This window comes from Glycine max, chromosome 3 (genome assembly GCF_000004515.6).
Source record: "Glycine max cultivar Williams 82 chromosome 3, Glycine_max_v4.0, whole genome shotgun sequence".
Lineage (NCBI taxonomy): Eukaryota > Viridiplantae > Streptophyta > Magnoliopsida > Fabales > Fabaceae > Glycine > Glycine max.
In genome coordinates, this window is record NC_016090.4 from 21,803,197 (window position 1) to 21,826,009 (window position 22,813).

General features: G+C 41.4%; 1 protein-coding gene across 1 annotated transcript; it reads left to right on the forward strand.

The window, feature by feature from the left end:
* Nucleotides 1-19,585: 19,585 nt before the first annotated feature.
* On the forward strand, nucleotides 19,586-20,137 carry LOC100782056 (uncharacterized). Its single transcript, XM_006577459.1, has 2 exons — nucleotides 19,586-19,868; nucleotides 19,953-20,137. Exons 1-2 carry the CDS (start codon nucleotides 19,586-19,588, stop codon nucleotides 20,135-20,137), a joined length of 468 nt encoding a protein of 155 aa, XP_006577522.1.
* Nucleotides 20,138-22,813: the final 2,676 nt, after the last annotated feature.

Sequence of the window (22,813 nt, forward strand, 5' to 3'; positions counted from 1 at the left end):
TATCTTAAGGCTTTTCATCTCTGGTAATCGATTAAACAGCCTTGGTAATCGATTACCAAAGGCTAAACTTGAATTACACAGCCTCAGGACATGAAATATGCAAAAAGGCACTGTGTAATCGATTACACATGCCTGGTAATCGATTACCAGTGACCCATCCCTCTGTGTAATCGATTACACAGGCTGGTAATCGATTACCAGAGGCCTCCACAATGTTCCAGCCCCCTTTCTAAGCCTGGTAATCGATTACACCCCCTTGGTAATCGATTACCAGAAGCCCTCATGGCTTCCTGACCTCATTTTCAAGCCTGGTAATCGATTACACCCCGTGGTAATCGATTACCAGAGACCATCTTAGCCTCCTGTCTTCACTTTTAAGCCTTGTAATCGATTACCCACCCTTGGTAATCGATTAGCAGAGGCCATAATCCACATATCACCCAAAATTCACAGCTGGCCAGCCACCACAAGCCTCCTCGCTTTGTGGTCTTTGTTCCTTTTATCTGTTGACTGCCAGGAGCTCGCCTGTTTAGGTACATCACAGGTTCTCACTGACCGACTATGCACGGGTCGGGATTGGTCAAGCTTGGTTTTGGGCAATAGCACCCCACCTGACGTCCCCAAGGTCCTGACCCCCGCGACATATCTCGAGGTACCACTCTGTGGTCAACAATAAAAGCAGGAAGTTTCACCCTTCAACACTTCCTCATCTCAAGCTTGTAGGATTATGGGGTACCCATCACATGTGGTACTAGGTGGCGGTCGGGCGATGGTGCACAACAAGTTTTCCACATCCACAATGCGCGCATAAACCCACCATCCCCTGTTGCCCACCTCCATCTGAGCTCACGTACTCCCACGTAGCCCATATCCTCGTTTCTCTCAACATCGGGTCCCCATCAATCCTCTCAAGCTTCCACAACATCCAAGCAAAACAAAATTCAAACAGCACAAGCTATCACAGCCAAGCAAAACAGGAAAAGGCAGAAAACTCTGCTCAACACACCAACCAAAATCACAGCTTTTCCCACTTAAAGACCCCAGTAACAATTCCTTCGATCCAATTCGTTAACCGTTGGATCGACTCCAAAATTTTACTGGAAGTCTGTAGTACATAAGCCTACATTGTGACCGTTGGGATCTACTAGAAAACGTCCAGAACTCATTCTGTACTACTCTTTCCACAGCCTACCACACACAAGCATTTTTCTGCACAAAGCCAAAATTCTGTTGCACCTATTTTGACAGCAAAATTCTGCATAAGTGCAGATTTCGAAAATCACCCTTCCTCTCATCCAATCTTGCCCAAATCAATTCCTACAAGTCCCAAATCATGTATCAATCATGTCAAACCCAAAATCAAGCTTTACAGCACAGCAACACAGAATCTAGGTGTCCAACACCCCCCAATTCAATGGGTTTTCTAGGTTTGAAAAGTGAAATTGAGAATGAGGTAAGTTTGAAGCAAACTCTAACCTCACACAAGTCCATAACCTCAATCTAAACTTGCTCAAACTGAATTTACACCTAATTTTGCCCTAGAAATGGCTCTTTATTCACTTTGATCATTTGTTTTTCTCTCTAGCACAGTCCAAGCTTTCTCCTAAGTCCTAAATGACATTTCAAGCTAGTATTAACTCACTTTAACCTCCATTTACCACAGAATTTAGACTTAACCTTCCAACCCTCAAAGCCTCACTCTTTTTCCACTCATAACACCACATTCTCACTTTCCAACCCTAGGTTAACTCTACATTTCATCTCTAACAGTTTTCCATGGGCAATTTCAGCATACAAACATCACAAACATCATCACAAAACCCTAAAACAGAATGGGTATGTCTAACTCATCCAAACATGGTAATTTCAACAAGCTTTCAACAAGTTTCTTCACAAATAACTATCATGAAGCAGAAAACTAGCAAGACTACCCATCATATCTCCCAAAACCCCATACCCACGAAATTTAAGAGAGAAAGAAGTCCACCCAAACCTGAAATTTCGAAGTCCCACTCGTAGCCACGCACTTCACGACTCCAAAAATGCCCTCCTTTCACGATTTGGGGCAGAAATGATGGCCAAAGGTTGGAGCTTTGTTGGGGTTTCAATGGAGAATGGAGGAGAAGGAAAAAGCAACGTGAGGAAGAGGGAGAGCTTCTGAATTTTCTGCTTTGGCTGAGTGAGGAGAGAGAAAAGCTTTTTGGTTTTAAATAAAAAGGGTTTTCTCTTTTTCTATTATTTTATTTAAGCAATGCCACATGTCTCCATTTGAGTGGAGCAAAAAGGGTCCACTTTCCCTTTTTGACTGTGACCCATACTCAGCCACAAAAGTGAGAAAATATGACCTTTGAAACGCTAAAATCCTACCTCGGTTTGTGTGCCGTTTCTCTGGTTCCAGTTCCTCGTGTTTCTCTGCGTCCGTCAGGGCCAGTTTTCGAAAGTACGCAATATATATATCAAAACGCTCAGAATAAAACCCCGAGCGTGGTTCAGAGGTTGGTTTCGTTAAATTTTAAGTCGCACGCAAAACGATGATTTTTAAACTAATTAATTAAGAATTAGCCCATAACCTCCCAGTTATGGATTTCTCTTCCTTAATTAGCCTAACCCGCATATCTTGCCCCCACTATTCCTACCCTTACCAAGAACATATATGCATATACACTGAATAATACTTATATATATATAATCATTCAAAATACATCGTTTTTCAAAAATTCCGGGTAGAAATTTCCAGGATGTCACAATACTCCCACCCTTTTTGGAATTTCGTCCCCGAAATTAACTACTCTATGAACAAACTTGGGTACAATTCTCTCATCCTATCCTCCAACTCCCATGTAGAATCACCCTCTTCGGTTCCCCACTGCACCTTCACCAACGCGATCTCCTTTCTTCTTAACGACTTCATTGTTCGGTCAGTGATCTTCTGAGGTTGTGCTTTATAGGTGAGGTTATCCTTCACCTGTACCTCGTCCATTGCGAGTATATGTGATGGATCTGGGTTGTACCATCTCAATTGAGAGACATGAAACACAGGATGCAAATTTGATAAGGCGATATGATAAGCTACAGGTCCATTCTTCTTCAAAATCTGATACGGACCTAGATACTTGGATGTCAACTTCCTAGCCTTAAGAGCTCTTCCGACTCCGGTTACGGGAGAAACCTTCAAAAACACATGTTCTCCTTCCTGAAAATCTAGTGGTTTCCTCCTTCTATCGTAATAGCTCTTCTGTCTATCTTGAGATGCTTTTATCTTCTCTCGAATCAACTTCACTTGTTCGTTAATCTGTTGTAGCATTTCAGGTCCAAGAAGTACTGCTTCTCCATCATCATACCAACAAATAGGAGTTTTGCACTTTCGTCCATATAGAGCTTCAAAAGGAGCCATACCAATACTGGCTTGGTAGCTATTGTTGTAAGTAAACTCAATCAATGGCAAACAATCCATCTAGTTACCTTGTTGCTCTATAATACACGCCCGAAGTAGATCCTCTAGAGTCTGAATGGTTCGTTCAGTCTGACCATCTGTTTGAGGATGATAAGCTGAACTAAGTTTCAGCTTTGTCCCCAAGGCTTCATGTAGACTCGTCCAAAATCGCGAAGTGAACCTCGGATCCCTGTCAGATACAATACTAGAAGGAATTCCATGCAACCTCACTACTTCCTTGATGTACAACTCCACTAGCTTCTCCATTCTATACTTCATATTCACCGGAATAAAATGAGCAGATTTGGTGAGTCGATCAACTATGACCCACACAGCATCATGCCCACGACTAGTCTTGGGCAAACTGGATACAAAATCCATAGATATGCTCTCCCATTTCCATTCCGGAATTTCCAATGGCTTCAATTCTCCCGATGGTCGTTGGTGCTCAGCCTTAGCCTTTTGGCATGTCAAACACCTTGCTACATATTCAGCTACATCTTTCTTCATACCATGCCACCAAAAACTTCTCTTCAAATCTTGGTACATCTTAGTCATTCCTGGATGGAAACTAAGACGACTTTTATGCGCTTCTTCCAAGATCTTAACTTTCAAATCATCTAAAGATGGCACACATATCCTCCCCTTGAATCTAATTAACCCGGTTGTGTCCTTCTCAAACTCCACACCCTTATCCCCCATTACATCTAACACCTTGCCTTGCAAAAACGGGTCATTCTCTTGAGCCTCGCGTATGTGATCTACGAATTCATTGGTGATCTGCAACGCTCCCACAAATAAACTCTTTGGTCGCATCTCGATTGCTAGATCCAAGTCTCGGAATTCTTCTATCAATCTCTGCTCCAAACTCATCATAGTCGCAACATGTAAAGATTTCCGGCTTAGCGCATCGGCTACTACATTAGCCTTTCCTGGATGGTAGGAAAGTCCAAAATCATAATCCTTGAGGAACTCCATCCATCTTCGTTGCCTCATATTGAGTTCCTTCTGATCGAACAAGTATTTGAGACTCTTGTGATCACTGAAAACTTCAAAACGAGTACTGTACAAATAATGCCTCCAAATCTTTAAAGCAAAGACCACCGCTGCTAGTTCCAAGTCATGGGTCGGATAGTTAACTTCATGAGGACGTAATTGACGTGAAGCATAAGCCACTACTCTTCCCTCTTGCATCAACACACACCCCAAGCCTTGCCCGTTTGCATCGCAATACACTTCAAATGATCTCTTAGGGTTAGGCAAAATTAACACCGGAGCTGTCGTCAACCGCCTCTTCAACTCTTGGAAACTTTGATCACACTTCTCATTCCAGACAAACTTCTCATTCTTACGAGTCAATTTAGTTAGGGGCAATGCCAATTTAGAAAATCCCTCAATGAATTTTCTATAATAGCCAGCCAACCCCAAGAAGCTTCGAACCTCCGTTGGAGTTGTCGGTTGTTGCCACTCCATAACCGTCTCCACCTTGTTCGGATCCACCGCAACCCCGTCCTTAGAAATCACGTGCCCTAAGAACTGCACTTTCTCCAACCAAAAGTCACATTTCGACAATTTGGCGAACAACTTCCTATCCCTCAGGATATGCAACACAATCCTCAAGTGCTTCTCATGCTTCTCCTTATTCCTCGAATACACTAGGATATCATCAATAAACACAACCACAAACTGATCCAAGTAATCGTGGAATATACGATTCATATAGTCCATGAAGATGGCAGGAGCATTAGTCACTCCAAATGGCATGACTAAATACTCGTAGTGCCCATACCGAGTCCGAAACACAGTCTTTGGGATATCTTCCTTCTTAACTCGGATTTGATGATACCCCGATCGCAAATCGATCTTTGAAAATACCGTTGCTCCCCTCAATTGGTCAATCAAATCATCTATCCTTGGTAGCGGATATTTGTTCTTGATAGTGACCTTGTTTAACTGCCGGTACTCTACACACATTTTCATACTTCCATCCTTCTTTTTAACCAACAAAACCGGTGCTCCCCACGGTGATGCACTTAGGCGAACAAATTGTTTGCTCAAAAGATCCTGTACTTGTGCCTTCACCTCTGCTAGTTCTACCGGAGACATTCTATAAGGCGCAATTGACACTGGATTCGCCCCAGGCACCAAGTCAATAATGAATTCTACTTCTCTCTCAGGTGGTAATTCACAAATGTCATCAGGAAAAACTTCTGGAAATTCCGACACCACCGGTATACTACTAACTTCAGCGTCCTCTTCCACATCGATAGAGAACAACACCATGTAAGCTCGAACATCCCCCGTTCCTTCATTGGCCGCATCCCCTTTCAAAGATTCACTTGGACTATCTCTCCACCAAACACTAGCATCTTCTCCTTACAGTCTAGAAAGATATGGTTAGTAGATAACCAATCCATCCCCAAGATCACATCTAGGTGAGCTAAAGGTAGGCAAATCAAGTCCGCCATAAAAGATCGACCCTCAACAATTATAGGACACTTCAAACACACCCGAGAGGTGGTTACAGGCTCGCTCGTCGGAGTAGACACCACCATATCATATGGTAACTCCGTCGCACATAACCCCAACCTCTCCACACATGCATGAGATATGAAAGAATGTGTGGCACCTGAATCATAAAGTACATCTAGTAGTTTATCAGCAATCAAACACTTACCCCGTATCAAATCGTCGGAGGCAGCCGCTTCTGAACCGCTCATAGCAAATACCCGAGAGGGTACTTTTGGTCTTCCACCACTAGTGTTGTTGTTGCTAACATTACCGCTCCTTGTGGAATTAGTGGGTCCACGATTGACGGTGTTGGAATTGGCAGTTACCGTTGGTCTCCCAGTCACCCTACATTCTCGAGCATAATGGCCCACCTTGCCACACACATAACAACGATTCTCCTGTGTCTGCTGGAGCTGTGGGCAATTCCTCTTAAGATGCGGTCCCCCACACTGAAAGCACTGTACCCCAGTCCCCCTTGACTGGCTCATGTTGGAGGTAGCCATAGGTTGCTTCCCCTTGTTGCTAGCATACAGCTTCATCCTCTTGTTATCATTTCCTCTAAAAGGATGGTTTCTCTGAGGTCCTCCAACACCTCTAGCTTGCCTCTCCTTCATCTTGTCCTAAAAAATCCTGCACTTTATCACCAACTGATTAAAATCCGTGATCTGCATATAACTAACCGCTTGTTGGATCTCCAACCGAAGCCCATTCTCAAATTGAGCACATAAATCTTCCTCATTCCGAGCATCTTGGTATTGAGGCCAATACTGCAGAAGCTCATTAAACTTAGCCGTGTAGTCCCCAACAGACATGTTTCCTTGCTTCAAATCTAGAAATTCCCTTGCCTTCCGCTTCCTGAGATCTCGCGGGAAGTAATTCTCCAGGAATTTGTCCTTGAAGGCATTACAAGGAATCACGCCTCCAGGTGCAACAAATGAAGGCTTCACGAACTTCCACCAATTCTCGGCCTCTCCTTGGAGCATAAATGTCGCATACAGAACCTTATGCTCCTCAAGGCAACCCATCGCCTCGAAAATCTTTTCCGTCTCAGCTAACCACAACCTAGCACCTTCCGGATCATAGTCTCCACTGAACTTTGGCGGGTGGTTCTTACGGAAAGCCATGAGTCCCCGATACTCCGCCGGCTCCACATCACGTTCCTGCACTAGAGTTTCCAGCACAGCGGTGATGCGGTCAAGGACATCACGGTTCTGATCCCTACCACGTCCTGCCATACCTATCCTGTAGGGAAACTATTAGCACCCAAGAAATCCTAAAGAGAGAGTGTACCACACAGGCTATGACAGTTATAACAACATCCTTCTCTTTATACATACTCATACACACAACAATCCTGTGAATCAGTCACACATCCATGCTCAAGACAAGAAGGCAGAAATACACACAATGTGTGACTTAACGTCACTCCCCGAAACCTACTCCCAAGTTTCAGAGATACACAACATTCACACAGCAAGACCATAACAGGTTCACTAGAATCCAACTTTTGCTCTGATACCACCAATTGTGGCGTCCCTAAATTAATGACTGGTTTGGTGGTAATGATTTAAATAACAAAAACCATGGTAGATTTTTTTTTCTTCTTTTCCCTTTTCATATCTTTCTCTTTTTCACAATAACTAGGTGTAGAAGGAAAATCCTCACTATAAAGTCCTGAATGGCCAGTTCACAACTCTATTCGGAGTCATTTCTTTCGTACGCTCATAATTCTCTAAATTATTTTGCTGTTTCAAAAGGAAGAATATACCAGCCATTACTTTAGGTCGTCACGTGAAAATAAAAGGATAAAATCCAGTCGATAAACTCTTTTACAAATAACGTTGCTAATACTTTCTTTTCAAATAACAAGATTGATCATAAATGCATTCATCATTTAAAGCTGTCCAAAATATGGGAGTTTTACAAAATACAGTGTCATCCAGAGCAAAGGTGTCCATAGTGGTGGCTTCAGCCACATGTATACAATCATCAAATTCCTATACATCAGGTCTACCCATACAAAAACAAAAGAGTAAACCTAACAGTCAGTCCTAGATACACCCACCCTAAAAAAGTATACAAAACTAATCCGAAGAGCTGTCCACTATGATGAAGAGCCTCCGCTGACCGCCATCTCCCCCGGGCCGCTATCCTCCGTAGAGTCTGCCTCAGATGCCGACATGACTTCCTCGGGAGAATCCACCTCAAGAAGTGGATCCTCATCACCCTCTAGAAAGTCAAGAGCATCCACAGCAGGCTCAGGAGGTAGCTCCGCAAGATCCTCCTCAGGGTCTTCCTCGGATGACGTTACCTCGATCACTTGGACGGGCTCCACTAGACGATATGGTGTAGGCGTGGGTAGTATCCACTCCACCGTGCGCTGAAGCGTCCGTGCAGGTTCATCTGGATGCACCAAAGAAGTAGCCGTGAATCGAATGGTGCCTCGAAATCGGCACCTTGTGTTGCCTTCGAGGGTCTCCCAAACTCCCTCTAGGCACTCCATCTCTACTCGATCATGGATTAGCTGCGCCGCCATCACGATCTACAAGAAAGAAAAGAAAAGGGGTAGACTCTTTCACAAGAATCTATCTATGCCGCCGCACAAATGCGTCTCATAACCACTACATGCAATTAAAAGGGTATCTTAAGGCTTTTCATCTCTGGTAATCGATTACACAACCTTGGTAATCGATTACCAGAGGCTAAACTTGAATTACACAGCCTCAGGACATGAAATATGCAAAAAGGCACTGTGTAATCAATTACACATGCCTGGTAATCGATTACCAGTGACCCATCCCTCTGTGTAATCGATTACACAGGCTGGTAATCGATTACCAGAGGCCTCCACAATGTTCCAGCCCCCTTTCTAAGCCTGGTAATCGATTACACCCCCTTGGTAATCGATTACCAGAAGCCCTCATGGCTTCCTGACCTCATTTTCAACCCTGGTAATCGATTACACCCCGTGGTAATCGATTACCAGAGACCATCTTAGCCTCCTGTCTTCACTTTTAAGCCTTGTAATCGATTACCCACCCTTGGTAATCGATTAGCAGAGGCCATAATCCACATATCACCCAAAATTCACAACTGGCCAGCCACCACAAGCCTCCTCGCTTTGTGGTCTTTGTTCCTTTTATCTGTTGACTGCCAGGAGCTCGCCTGTTTAGGTACATCACAGGTTCTCACTGACCGACTATGCACGGGGTGGGTCGGGATTGGTCAAGCTTGGTTTTGGGCAATAGCACCCCACCTGACGTCCCAAAGGTCCTGACCCCCGCGACATATCTCGAGGTACCACTCTGTGGTCAACAATAAAAGCAGGAAGTTTCACCCTTCAACACTTCCTCATCTCAAGCTTGTAGGATTATGGGGTACCTATCACATGTGGTACTAGGTGGCGGTCGGGCGATGGTGCACAACAAGTTTTCCACATCCACAATGCGCGCATAAACCCACCATCCCCTATTGCCCACCTCCATCTGAGCTCACGTACTCCCACGTAGCCCATATCCTCGTTTCTCTCAACACCGGGTCCCCATCAATCCTCCCAAGCTTCCACAACATCCAAGCAAAACAAAATTCAAACAGCACAAGCTATCACAGCCAAGCAAAACAGGAAAAGGCAGAAAACTCTGCTCAACACACCAACCAGAATCACAGCTTTTCCCACTTAAAGACCCCAGTAACAATTCCTTCGATCCAATTCTTTAACCGCTGGATCGACTCCAAAATTTTACTGGAAGTCTATAGTACATAAGCCTACATTGTGACCGTTGGGATCTACTAGCAAACGTCCAGAACTCATTCTGTACTACTCTTTCCACAGCCTACCACACACAAGCATTTTTCTGCACAAAGCCAAAATTCTGTTGCACCTATTTTGACAGCAAAATTCTGCATAAGTGCAGATTTCGAAAATCACCCTTCCTCTCATCCAATCTTGCCCAAATCAATTCCTACAAGTCCCAAATCATGTATCAATCATGTCTAACCCAAAATCAAGCTTTACAGCACAACAACACAGAATCTAGGTGTCCAACACCCCCCAATTCAATGGGTTTTCTAGGTTTGAAAAGTGAAATTGAGAATGAGGTAAGTTTGAAGCAAACTCTCACCTCACACAAGTCCATAACCTCAATCTAAACTTGCTCAAACTGAATTTACACCTAAAATTCCACCGAATCAAAATTTGACTCTTCAACACCCAATTTTGCCCTAGAAATGGCTCTTTATTCACTTTGATCATTTGTTTTTCTCTCTAGCACAGTCCAAGCTTTCTCCTAAGTCCTAAATGACATTTCAAGCTAGTATTAACTCACTTTAACCTCCATTTACCACAGAATTTAGACTTAACCTTCCAACCCTCAAAGCCTCACTCTTTTTCCACTCATAACACCACATTCTCACTTTCCAACCCTAGGTTAACTCTACATTTCATCTCTAACAGTTTTCCATGGGCAATTTCAGCATACAAACATCACAAACATCATCACAAAACCCTAAAACAGAATGGGTATGTCTAACTCATCCAAACATGGTAATTTCAACAAGCTTTCAACAAGTTTCTTCACAAATAACTATCATGAAGCAGAAAACTAGCAAGACTACCCATCATATCTCCCAAAACCCCATACCCACGAAATTTAAGAGAGAAAGAAGTCCACCCAAACCTGAAATTTCGAAGTCCCACTCGTAGCCACGCACTTCACGACTCCAAAAACGCCCTCCTTTCACGATTTGGGGCAGAAATGATGGCCAAAGGTTGGAGCTATGTTGGGGTTTCAATGGAGAATGGAGGAGAAGGAAAAAGCAACGTGAGGAAGAGGGAGAGCTTCTGAATTTTCTGCTTTGGCTGAGTGAGGAGAGAGAAAAGCTTTTTGGTTTTAAATAAAAAGGGTTTTCTCTTTTTCTATTATTTTATTTAAGCAATGCCACATGTCTCCATTTGAGTGGAGCAAAAAGGGCCCACTTTCCCTTTTTGACTGTGACCCATACTCAGCCACAAAAGTGAGAAAAATCTGACCTTTGAAACGCTAAAATCATGCCTCGGTTTGCGTGCCGTTTCTCTGGTTCCAGTTCCTCGTGTTTCTCTGCGTCCGTCAGGGCCAGTTTTCGAAAGTACGCAATATATATATCAAAACACTCAGAATAAAACCCCGAGCGTGGTTCAGAGGTTGGTTTCGTTAAATTTTAAGTCGCACGCAAAACGATGATTTTTAAACTAATTAATTAAGAATTAACCCATAACCTCCCAGTTATGGATTTCTCTTCCTTAATTAGCCTAACCCGCATATCTTGCCCCCACTATTCCTACCCTTACCAAGAACATATATGCATATACACTGAATAATACTTATATATATATAATCATTCAAAATACATCGTTTTTCAAAAATTCCGGGTAGAAATTTCTAGGATGTCACACATAATGCTCTCCCACCCTGAAGTAAAATGAAATGTCTCCCTTCAATGTGCCTTCTAATAGTGAGAAAGAGAAGAATTGTCAAATAAATGGGCTTCTCACATAGAACACCTGGCTCTAACTCAAGGGACAAAAAACACGCTCACCCAATACAATATGTTATTTTTAACGAGGACAACGTTTGTCCAGGCAGGGGGGCTTGACAAGCCCGCAACCCTTAGATTTGTCAAGGTTGCCACCCTCAACACTAGAGAACCCTTTTTGCCAACAAGTTGGACTTAGAGCTTGGGGGAGGGGGGCGTATGCACTGTCTAGGGTCCACAAATTGATGTGGCATATGACTTGGCATTAAAACATACATGTCAGTCCTCCTCGTTAGCCCTAGTACAGGAACACGGACACTACTCGCTTAGCAACTAGGCCATTGGGTCAATAAGCTTTTAATATATTTTAATTTTAATTATAATGCCATTATCCTCATATCAAATTATAGGTATCTGCTCATCTAGTAGCCACAAATTATCTATAGGGTTCTTACACTACTATAACAACCCTGACAATCAAGGAACCAGGACTCCCATCCAACGTTATAAATAACTAGTTTCTACCTTCACTTTTCATCCCATTCCCAACTCATTCATATACTTACTTGAACGTCGGAGTCCCTTTTAGTAGGTACCCCCCTCCCTTTCCTCCGGTGGAAGACGCCTGCAGATTTGACGTAGGAGATCGTGGAGCCCCTCCAAGCTACGTTAACCCTGACGTCAGTCTGGTTCATATTTTGGTGAATAATAATAATTATAATAATAATAATAATAATAATAATAATAATAATAATAATAATAATAATAATAATAATAATAATAATAATAATAACAACAACAACAACAACAACAACAACAACAACAACAACAACAACAACAACAACAATAATAATAATAATAATAATAATAATAATAATAATAATAATCAATATTTCAAATTCTTATATGGTAATTTCATATATTATATTTATGAATTTAATGATAAAAATATATTTTTTTGTTTTATGTACTTTATGTCAAACTTTATTTTAGTCACTATAGTTTGAAGTGGACAAATTTGATCCTATGCTTTTTTTTTAAAAAAAAAAATTTAGTTTTTTCAGTCTTCAGTGAATTTAGTTTCTATTTAGTCCATCAATCTTTATTTTAAAGTCAAGAGACTAAATTTCTTCTTCAAATAAATTATACCAAATCACACTTCATTAATTTTGTCCGCTCTACATTAGTTCCATTGTGCATAAGAAACAGAGCCTAAAGCTTTAAGCTTTTATAAAAAAAATTGCTACATGTGGAGGAAAGTGTCGAAACATAGAAACTAAGCACATATAACCTTTTTATACTCCAAATTCGGGAGGGTTCGAACGTCAGTTTTGACGTAGTCAAGTGGGGCCCCTTGATCTCCTATGTCAATTTTCCAGGTGCCCCCCCCCGGGGGAACCCAAGGGGGGGGGGGGGGGGGGCTATAAAACAAAGGACTCTAACGCTCAAGTAAGTACGTGAGTGATTTGAGAATGAATCAAAAGGGGAGGTAGAACCTAGTATTTATAGCGTTGGATGGTAGCCTCATGTCCTAAGTAATGTGCCTGTAATTTGAGAAAAGGATAATAACATTATCATTAAAATTCAAATATCTTTATATATTAACAACTTACAGGGGCATTAGCTCGACTGCTAAGGGAGTAGCGTCCGTGCTCCTGTACTAGGAATGACATGTATATTTTAACACCATGTCACTTGCCGCGTCAACTTTATGGACCTCGGACAATGCATAAGCCCCCAAGCTCTAAGTCCAGTTTGTTGGCAAAAGAGGTTGTCTAGTATCAAGGGTGGTAACCCTGACAATTTTGAAGGTAGTAAGTTTGTCAAGCCCCCCAACCTGGAAAAATGTTGTCTGGGTTAGATCTTGCTAAGTTGTCAAGAGTAAGCGTGCTTTTCATCCCTTTGGGTAGAGTAAGCTGAGTCAGGTGTTTTATGTGGGAGGCCCTTATTTTGGACAATTTAGCAATTTCTAACCATTATAAGGTGCATTAAAAGATAGATGTTTCTTTTTTCTTTTGACCAGGTGTGTGCCTACACATTACTTTTGTACACGTGTCGCTCTATGAGAGGGAACATCTTAAAGATGCATTCATGGGCTGGTGTAGTTACATCGTGGTGTTGATTTCTATGGTGCCGTTTCAACTCCCGCCAGTTATTGAAATTTTGCATCATCATTTAGGGTGTATGCAAGGTCTTCGTCATTATCATGCTTAAGCACCTTTCCTCCTACATCTCTGTAACTTCTTGCTCCGACCTTCGTGTTTGTTGCAGCTTCATCCAAGAGCTTTCTTCCATACTTCATTCCTTCCTTCCAACTTTCTTCTTCATTCCAGGTACTCTTCATTTCTAACTACATCTTTTGTTTTTTGGGTTCACTTTGGGTATGGGCAAAAGCGATTCTGGGGGTTCTATCCAGCAACCCCTGATGGAAAGGGAGGTTATTCCAATCGGTGATTCCTCATTGGAGGAGACACGTAGTGAGGCTTTCGATAGCAGGTCCTCTTCCTTCGAGAGGTTAATGGACCCATGCCATGTTGGTGAGGGTAGCTCTCGCCCCATGATAGGGTGGAGCCTTCCACTGCTCCTCTAGACGAAGAGCCCATCCTTGACACTACAATCCTTCTTTCTTCCCCTTCGGTGGCTATAGGAAGGAATATTGGTGGTGAAGTTAGGGTTTCACCCCATAACCAATGTCGTCGCAGCACTGGGGCACCGTCATTTCTCCTCCCTTCGTCATTGGCTATGAATGGGTGAGAGATGATGTCTTGAAGTATCGTTCCTTGATAATTTCCTCTGTGGGTGTCGGGGCTTGGTGGCATCAACTTGAGTTGGCCAAACTAAGTGACTCCTGAAAAATGATTGTCTAGGCTATCCCCCTTTCTTCTACATCTACCATTGCATGTTCAAGGTCTTGAACATGACCCTTCCATTGAATACTTTTCAATGTGTCATGTTGAGACATCTGAACGTGGCACCTTCCCAGCTTCATCCTAATAGTTAGGGAATGGTGATGGACTTTGAGGTCCTGTGTCCATTCTTCAACATTCCACCCAGTGTGTTTGTGTTCTTTCATTTCTTCCAACTGAAGCTAAAGGGAAGATAGGTTGGGTATAGCTAAATAGCATATCCAAGAAGATGTTTGAATTCGACTCAAACGTGTTTCGCATGTTCAAGGATCATTTCTTCAGGGTCATGGCAACTGACATCGTGGCTGGTGAGTTCCCTTTGATGCATGATCAAAATGGGGAACCCTATTTCTCATTTTATTGGCAATTGAGCCCTACAAGGTTCAAATCTTTTGATGAGTGTCAAATGTCCCTAGAGGAAAGGGTGGACAAGTCTATTTTGGAGCAGTTCCCAACTTTGTTGGATGCAGGGGCCATCCCGTCTTTACTTTCAGTAGGTGACCCTCGTACTATTCTGGATGGTAAAGCATTTTACCTTCCTCTTTTTCGTGTTTGTTTTTGTATGACATTGTCTAAGTCGTTATGTTTTCATTTGTTTTGTAGGTATAATGGGTGATTTAAAATGGCAGCCCTAGGTGAAGTAGGTTGGACCTAGTGGAGATGATATGCCTCCTCCCCCTTGTCATTGTTGAGTCTTCTATTGGGGAAAGAGGACAACTTGAGGCCAGATTTGACCTTAATGAGGACGAAGTTATCGAAGTTACACCCTATGTGCTTCCTCCTATTCCATCCAAGAGGAAGCAATGAAGGGGCTGGGGGGTCCAATCAACATAAGAAGTTGAAGGTCCCCTCTAGTCTCTGTGCTCTAAACTAGGCTACTGGGCTTGTGTTTGACTTGAGTTGTCTTTCTCCCACCATCCCCCAGGGTTCATCTTCAGATCTTTTGGTCGTTCAGGCTACTATTGCAACTGCGGCTGTTTCCAATCCTCTAGTGCCTCCTGTAACACCGTAAAAATATTACTAATTATAAATCAATGTTTAATTGTATTTATCGTGTTATTGGACTATATGGTTGACTTAAATGAGTTGAGGTATGACTTGAATTAGTCATGTGTGAATTTCTTGATGTGGATGTTGAGTTATGTGGAGTTTTGTTGAACTAAGTTGAAATTATGAGATTTCAAATTTTACCTAAACCAGTTTGTGTAAAATCATGATCCCGGATTCGTTAATCGTTGGATCGTCTTCCAATTTTGATTGGAGATTCCTAGGAAAATTATGCACATTCTAACCGTTGGGATTTAGAAAACAACAATCTTTGGTGTCTCACTAAGCATGAAGGGCGCCCTAAGCGCAATTCCAACCAAAGAGGGAATTATACTGAGCGAGAATTGGCCCGTTGAGTGAGACCTAGTGCAGAGGGAGTTGCGTTAAGCGTGAAAAGTGGACTCCCGCATAGCGAGATGAGCGTCTTGCTAAGCGAGATCTGCAGATTATAAATACGTTCTTCAGCGTGAAAAACATGATTTTCACTCTCTCCTCCTCTCTAAAACTCCACCCAAACCCTAACACCTCCTTCTCCACCACCCATGACTACAGGTGGCCGTCGCGAGCCACTATTACTTGCCGCCGAACCCCCACATGAAGAGGAACACTTTAATCAGAGCGGAATCCTCCTCAAGGATTTGGTGGAGAAAATTCCCCTAATCCTCTATTTCACAGCGTCTCTGAGGTAATCTTGACTTCTAAGCCTTTCTCCTAGTTAGTTTGAGTTCCTCTTAGTGTCTCTTGTGTGTTGGGTACTATAATAGGGTGTTTTTACATTTCCTTTGAAAAACCCTTGAAAATGAGACATTGTAAAAGTTATCTTTTTATAACATTGATGTTATTTTTGTGACCTTCACTGAACGCCGGTCACATTGGCGTGATCGGAATTTTAAAATGATGTCTCCTTTTAGTAGAATCCGAAACACCCCTTAGCCCTTTATGTTTTGACAGGGGTATTTGACACCAAATGTTGTCATTAACCTTGTTTCTGAAATCTATACTAAATTTCCTTCAATTTGGTATATAGAACCTAACATTTGGATTGACAAACATGAACGAGAGAGGTCTCTGAGCGACGCTAAGAGAAACTGACATAGAGCTCACGATAGGTGAGGGGAGTTTATTATCATTTACAGTTTTTAATACCATAGTTGGGGTCAAGGAACCTAACTATGGGGATGTATGCCTATCCCTGTTGCATGCTGGTTTTCAAGAAAACAATGTTTTTGACTAATGGGATGTGATATATCTATTATTGACGAATAACATTATTGTTTCTATTAGACTTTTGTGGTCTGAAGACCTATGGAGTGTGAACCTCAGTCATGAACTATACATGTATGTATATGCGGAATGCGACTTACTAATGATACTATTATTGTGGATATTAATTGATGTGAGATGATATTGTCATTGATGATTATGTTGATATGAGTTGATGTTGTTATTGATGATTATGTTAATATGATATGATGTTGATGTTGTTGATAATGTCATTGAAATGAGAAGAGGCAATGTTGATGTAGATAATGATATTGAGGTGAGATGTTGATGATGTTGAAAATGTAATTATGATGATGTATGTTGTGTATGTGCATGGGGAGTGTAGTGACCTTGTTGGATATCCCTGGTTGGGGAAATAGAGTGGTTAAAGAGTTATAAGCATCTCTGGAGGGGGATGACTTAGAATCTTTAATTATCCATGGTCAGTGCATTGATGGTGCCTATGTTTCATACGTTGTGTGTTGTGTATGTACATGGGGGGTGCAGTGACCTTGTTGGCTATCCCTGGTGGGGGAGATAAAGTGGTTAAAAAGTTTTAAGCATCTCTGGAGGGGGATGACTTAGAATCTTTAATTATCTACGATCAGTGCATTGATGGTGCCCATGTTTCATATGTTGTATGTTGTGTATGTACATGGGGGGTGCACTGACCTTGTTGGATATCCTTGGTGGGGGAAATAGAGTGGTTAAAGAGTTTTAAGCATCTCTAGAGGGGGATGGCTTAGAATATTTAATTATCCCTGGTCAGTGCATTGATGGTGCCCATGTTTCATACTTCATATGACATGGAAATAGTATAAACTTTGTCAGTAAGTACTTGCAGTTTCTCATGAGGAGGAATACTTGTACTTGGGGGCATGTCACTCGGTTTGGAACTCCCTTGAGACTCAGGCTGATCACTGTGGGGGGGGGGGAGTTACCTGTACACGACCGGGTGACCTCAACACTTACTGCCTAGTTTTCCTAAGTGAGAGTGTCATATGGACACGCTTAGGCTATTTCCTTGGGGATGGTACCACATTGCATTTGAGAGTTGAGGTTAGGTGCATGCATCATACTGAGCATGATCGATTGGAACTATGGACTGATGATGACTATTTGTTGAGTGTGTGTTGGACTAATGAATGTTTGTATAAGCTTGTGATATTTGTTAATGTTTTCTTACTAATTATGGTTATTTGATTTTTGTATTAATTTCTTTTATAATAAACTCATCCCTCGCTATTTTTGTACCATGTGGTTGGTACCTATGATGATCGCGAACCTTGGTTCGTGGGAGCAGAATGACAACAGTAGAGTGCGAGAAGCGAGATTGTTTTGTGGAGTCGCTGAGCCGACATAATGACATTGGGATTATTTTGGGAGAGAGTTGTGTTTTGTTAATCAACTCCTCCATAGCTGGTTCCATGATTCTTTTTGTTGAATGAAAGATGTAAATAAAAAATTTAATTATATGTATGAACAAATTTACTTTCCGTTATGTGAATGGTGTGTACTGAGTCACTATTCCTATATATATGTGTATTCACTTAAGTAATGGTGTATTGTTTGGTGAATGTATATTAAATAAAAATTGCGTTCATTTTTATAAGCAAATTAACGGAGTTTTCATTTAAAAATTGAAATTTTTGCGGTCTATAGTGGTGATATCATAGCGATGAGGCGGGCTGTTACATTAGTGGTATCAGAGCCGGTTTAACCTTTTTGGCCAGTGAGGTGTGAGTCTGCTATGTTTTTTTGTGCATTTTGTGGTTGCCTTGTTGAATGCTTGATGTTTGTTGTTTGAAATTGGAACTTACTCACTTTGTTAAGTTTCCATGAGTTATAGAGATTTTATTGTTGTAGTCATAACATGTTCTCCTGATGTCTGTTATACCATGATTTTTAATGTCATGTCATGATTTATCAGACTAACCATCTGTATAATTTGTGAAGTGCAATGGGATGATATGGCAAGCGATCAGGAATTACAAATGATGAAAAGTGAGTGTTAATGTCTCAAGAGAGGACAAGTTTAGAGGAAGGAATACTTTCTCGAGGCATCATCTCTCTCAAAAGTAACCAAGTAGGGACTTGTGATGGTTGTGATTTTTGTGTTGCTCTTTTTCTTGTGTGTATTCTTTCCATGTCTCACTTCCTAGTGTGTATAGGGAGTGATGGCTAGACGAAATGATCGTGCGATAGCTGATGCTCTCCAAGCCTTAGCTCAGGCTATAGGGAATCCAAATAAGGGAGAAGATGTTGGAGCTGTTGAGTACCAAGGGTTGGACTGCTTTCAATGGAACAATCCTCATGCTTTCAATGGAGGATACAACCCTGATGGTGCTCAGAATTGGATAAGGGAAATTGAGAAAATTTTCCGAGTGATGGCATGTCCGAAGGGGCAAAAAGTTGCTTTTGGTACATACACTCTGGTGGAAGAAGATGAGTATTGGTGGGAGAATACTTGCCAATGCCTAGAGGCTGAAGGTCAAGATGTGACCTGAGATGTCTTCAAGAGGGTATTTTTGGGGAAATACCTTCTTGAGGATGTTAGGAACAAGAAGGAGATGGAGTTCTTGGAGCTCAAGCAGGGAAACATGATTGTGGCTGAATATGCAGCCAAGTTTGAGGAGCTGGTGAGCTACTTTCCCCATTATCAAGGGAGAGATGGTGAAAGTTCCAAATGTGTGAAGTTTCTAAACGGCTTGCGACCTGAAGTGAAGCAAGCTGTGAATTACCAGGGTGTTCATTAGTTTCCACTCTTGGTTAACATATGTCGGATTTAGGATGAAGACTCTCGAGACAAGGCAAGCTATTATTGGAGTATAGGTCCAATGAAGAACAAAAAGAATGGACCTCAACATCGGGGAAAACCGTACTCGACCCCTCGAACAATCAGAGGACTGTTGCTATGGGGTTTGCGGGTGGTAGTGGTAGCAAACCCAATACTTTCCCCACTCAGATCACTTGTTACAAATGTGGTAAGCCAAGGCACATCTCCTCAAATTGTGCTGATAAAGGCATGACCTGTTTTAATTATAGACAAAGGGGGCATATTCAAAGAGATTGTCCATATCCCAAGAAGGAGCAAAATGGTAGGGGCCTGAATGATCAAACTGGACATTCGAAGGCCATAAGAAGAGTCTTTACCTTTAACGGTGCCGAAGCTTCAAAATCCAAAGATCTAATCCAAGGTAAATGTTTCATAAATGGGATTCCCTTACTTGTGCTATTCGATTCCAGTGCAACCCATTCTTTTATATCTTGTTCGTGTGTAGGGAAACTTAAGCTTTCTGTGTCTTCTTTAAATAAAGATCTGGTAGTAGAGACTCCAACTAGTGGTTCTGTGTTAACTTCTAATGTGTGTTTGAATTGTCCTGTGGAAATTTCTGGTAGAACATTTTTGATTGATCTGATTTGTTTGCCTTTAAGCCAAATTGATGTTATTCTGGGTATGGACTAGTTATCTTCCAACCATGTCTTGTTAAACTGTTTTGATAAAACTGTGGTGTTTGATGGTTCTGGAGTGAGTAAGGATATGATGTTTATCTCTGCCAACCAAGTTGTGACATCTTTAAAAGAAGATGCTCAAGTGTACATGATCTTGTCTATCCTGGAAATAGAGAAAAATGTTTCCATGTGTGACCTCATTGTTGTCAGAGAGTTTCCTAAAGTGTTCCCTGATGTCATACCCTAATTTCGTCTGGGGACCATCCGTTGTTGGGATGCGACCCTCGTTTGACCACTTCGAGGTACTTGGAACCCATCGTTAGGCAATTCGTGAAGTTTCGTAACATGCTGAAAGTCAAAGAAGGCATTGCGGCACAATCCGTTAAGTTCCGTGACATGCCGGAAATTAAAAGGAAGTGTTAGTGTGCAACCGTAAAGTTCCGTAATGTTCCGGAAGGCAAAAAATGGATGATTACGTAATCCGTAAGGTTCCGCAACATTATGGAAAGAAAACAAGTATCGTTACAAAATTCGTAAGTTTCCGTAACTTTACAGAAAAAGAATCACCAAAAAAAGGCAGGGGGGTGCATTTAGTAAAAATGGGGGTTCAAATAGCAACCAGGCCCACTTGGGCCTTCCAGGATGTTCCTCCAGAAGGCGGTTGCTTCTGGAGGAAGCAACCTAGCTCGCCTGGGCGAGCTGGGTGGCAAGCATCTCCTTCCTTTTCCTATAAATAGGGGAAGGAGGGAAGAACAAAAATGTTCAACCCTCCTGGTATCAGAGATTCACTTAAAATTAGTGAAAAAAATTGTTTTCGTGAAGAAAATCCAAGCCGAGGCGCTTTCGTAACGTTTCCGTAATGTTTCCGTGGGTGATTTCGCGAAGATTTCCAACCGTTCTTCAACGTTCTTCGTCCGTTCTTCGTCGTTCTTCGGTCTTCAACCGGTAAGTTCCCGAAATCGAACTTTTCAATTCATTCTATGTACCCTTAGTGGTCCTCATTTGTTTCCCATGCTTTTATTTTCATTTCATTTACTTTCCGTACCCCCTTTTGACGTGCTTTAGTCATTTACTTAAGTCATTTTCTTGCCTAATCAAAAATAAAATAAATTTCCACCGATCATTTGAATTGTAACATCCGTCAATTTCTGTTAAAATGAAATCCGACCATTCGGTCATGCCGTAACTGCGTTGTAAACCAAAAAGAGGTAAAATAATAATATAATAATAAAAAATATCTTTTAGTAAAATAAATCAAAAAAATCAATCGGACGTTTTTCTTTGGGATTTCTCTTTCTTAATCGAATCAACTAATAACCAAAGTGAAACTAAGGCTAAAATCAATTCATAAACCAAACTTTTTGTCATCACCTAAAAAAGCCATTTTCAAAGGTCCAACGCCTCGAAATGGTCTTTTCCGCATTTATTAGTTAAGTGTAGATTTCTAAAAAGCCTAAAATCAATATGTAACTTTGTTACCTTTTTCAAAAATAAAGAAATCATTAATGGTCCAATGCCTTAATGTTTTCTCACTTTTCAAAAGAATCGAAAGATTGTCTAATGGTCCAACGCCTTAAATGACCTTTCATTCAATAAAACATATCTTGCAAAAAAAAGGATAAAAAATAACTTAACCAAAACGCTATGTTCACAAAAGAACTACGTAGGTCTGCTTTTGTCATCACAATTGAGGAATACGTAGGAGCAAAGGGAAACGCCTTTGTCGACCACAAAAAGATAAAAACATAAAAAAGGCATAAAAAGACATAAGAACGTAAAAAGGGAAAGGAATATAAATTGAAGTCATATTTGCACATTTGATTAAAGGTTGCCGTCTCTTGTGACGGATGCATGAGGTGCTAATACCTTCCCCGTGCGTAAATACAATTGCCGAACCTTTCACTTAAAGTTCGTAGATCTTGTCTTTTCCGGTTTTTCCAACGTTTTCCTCAAATAAACATTGGTGGCGACTCCGGGCGTATTCCTTTCTTGGAACACGCACCTGCGAGTCACGCATCGCCCTCCCACCGAAGGGTAGGTTGCAACAGTTAGCGACTCCACTGGGGACTATTTTTTGAGAGTTAGGCCATTTAATCTTGTGCAATGTTTTATCATGACATCCTCCTTTGTTGGTTTCCCTTTATTTTCCTTATGTTCTTGTGTATATAACTCTTTGTTGCTTTTAAGTGTGTTTTAAAATGTATGCATGAGGTAAATATTTTCATTTGATGCACACAAACACCAACACTATTTGCACACACAGTGATTTGAAAAAGGGCCCTATACCCGGGTTCGTGGTGTTAGACAAGTGGCCTCAGATATCTTAAGAAAGGGGGGGTTGAATTAAGATATTACAACTTATTTCCCCAATTAAAAATTCTATTTAACTTTCTATTCAAGTTATAAATTCCCTTAATAATGAATTTCTTAAATAATGATTCAAAAGAACAATTTGAATATGAATATAAAACAATAATAAATAAAGGAGTTTAAGGGAAGAGAAAGTGCAATCTCAGATTTATACTGGTTCGGCCACACCCTTGTGCCTACATCCAGTCCCCAAGCAACCCGCTTGAGAGTTCCACTATCTTGTAAATTCCTTTTACAAGTTCTAAACACACAAGGACAATCCTTCCTTTGTGTTTAGAATCCTTTCACAACAAGAGACCCTCGGTCTCTTAATCCCTTT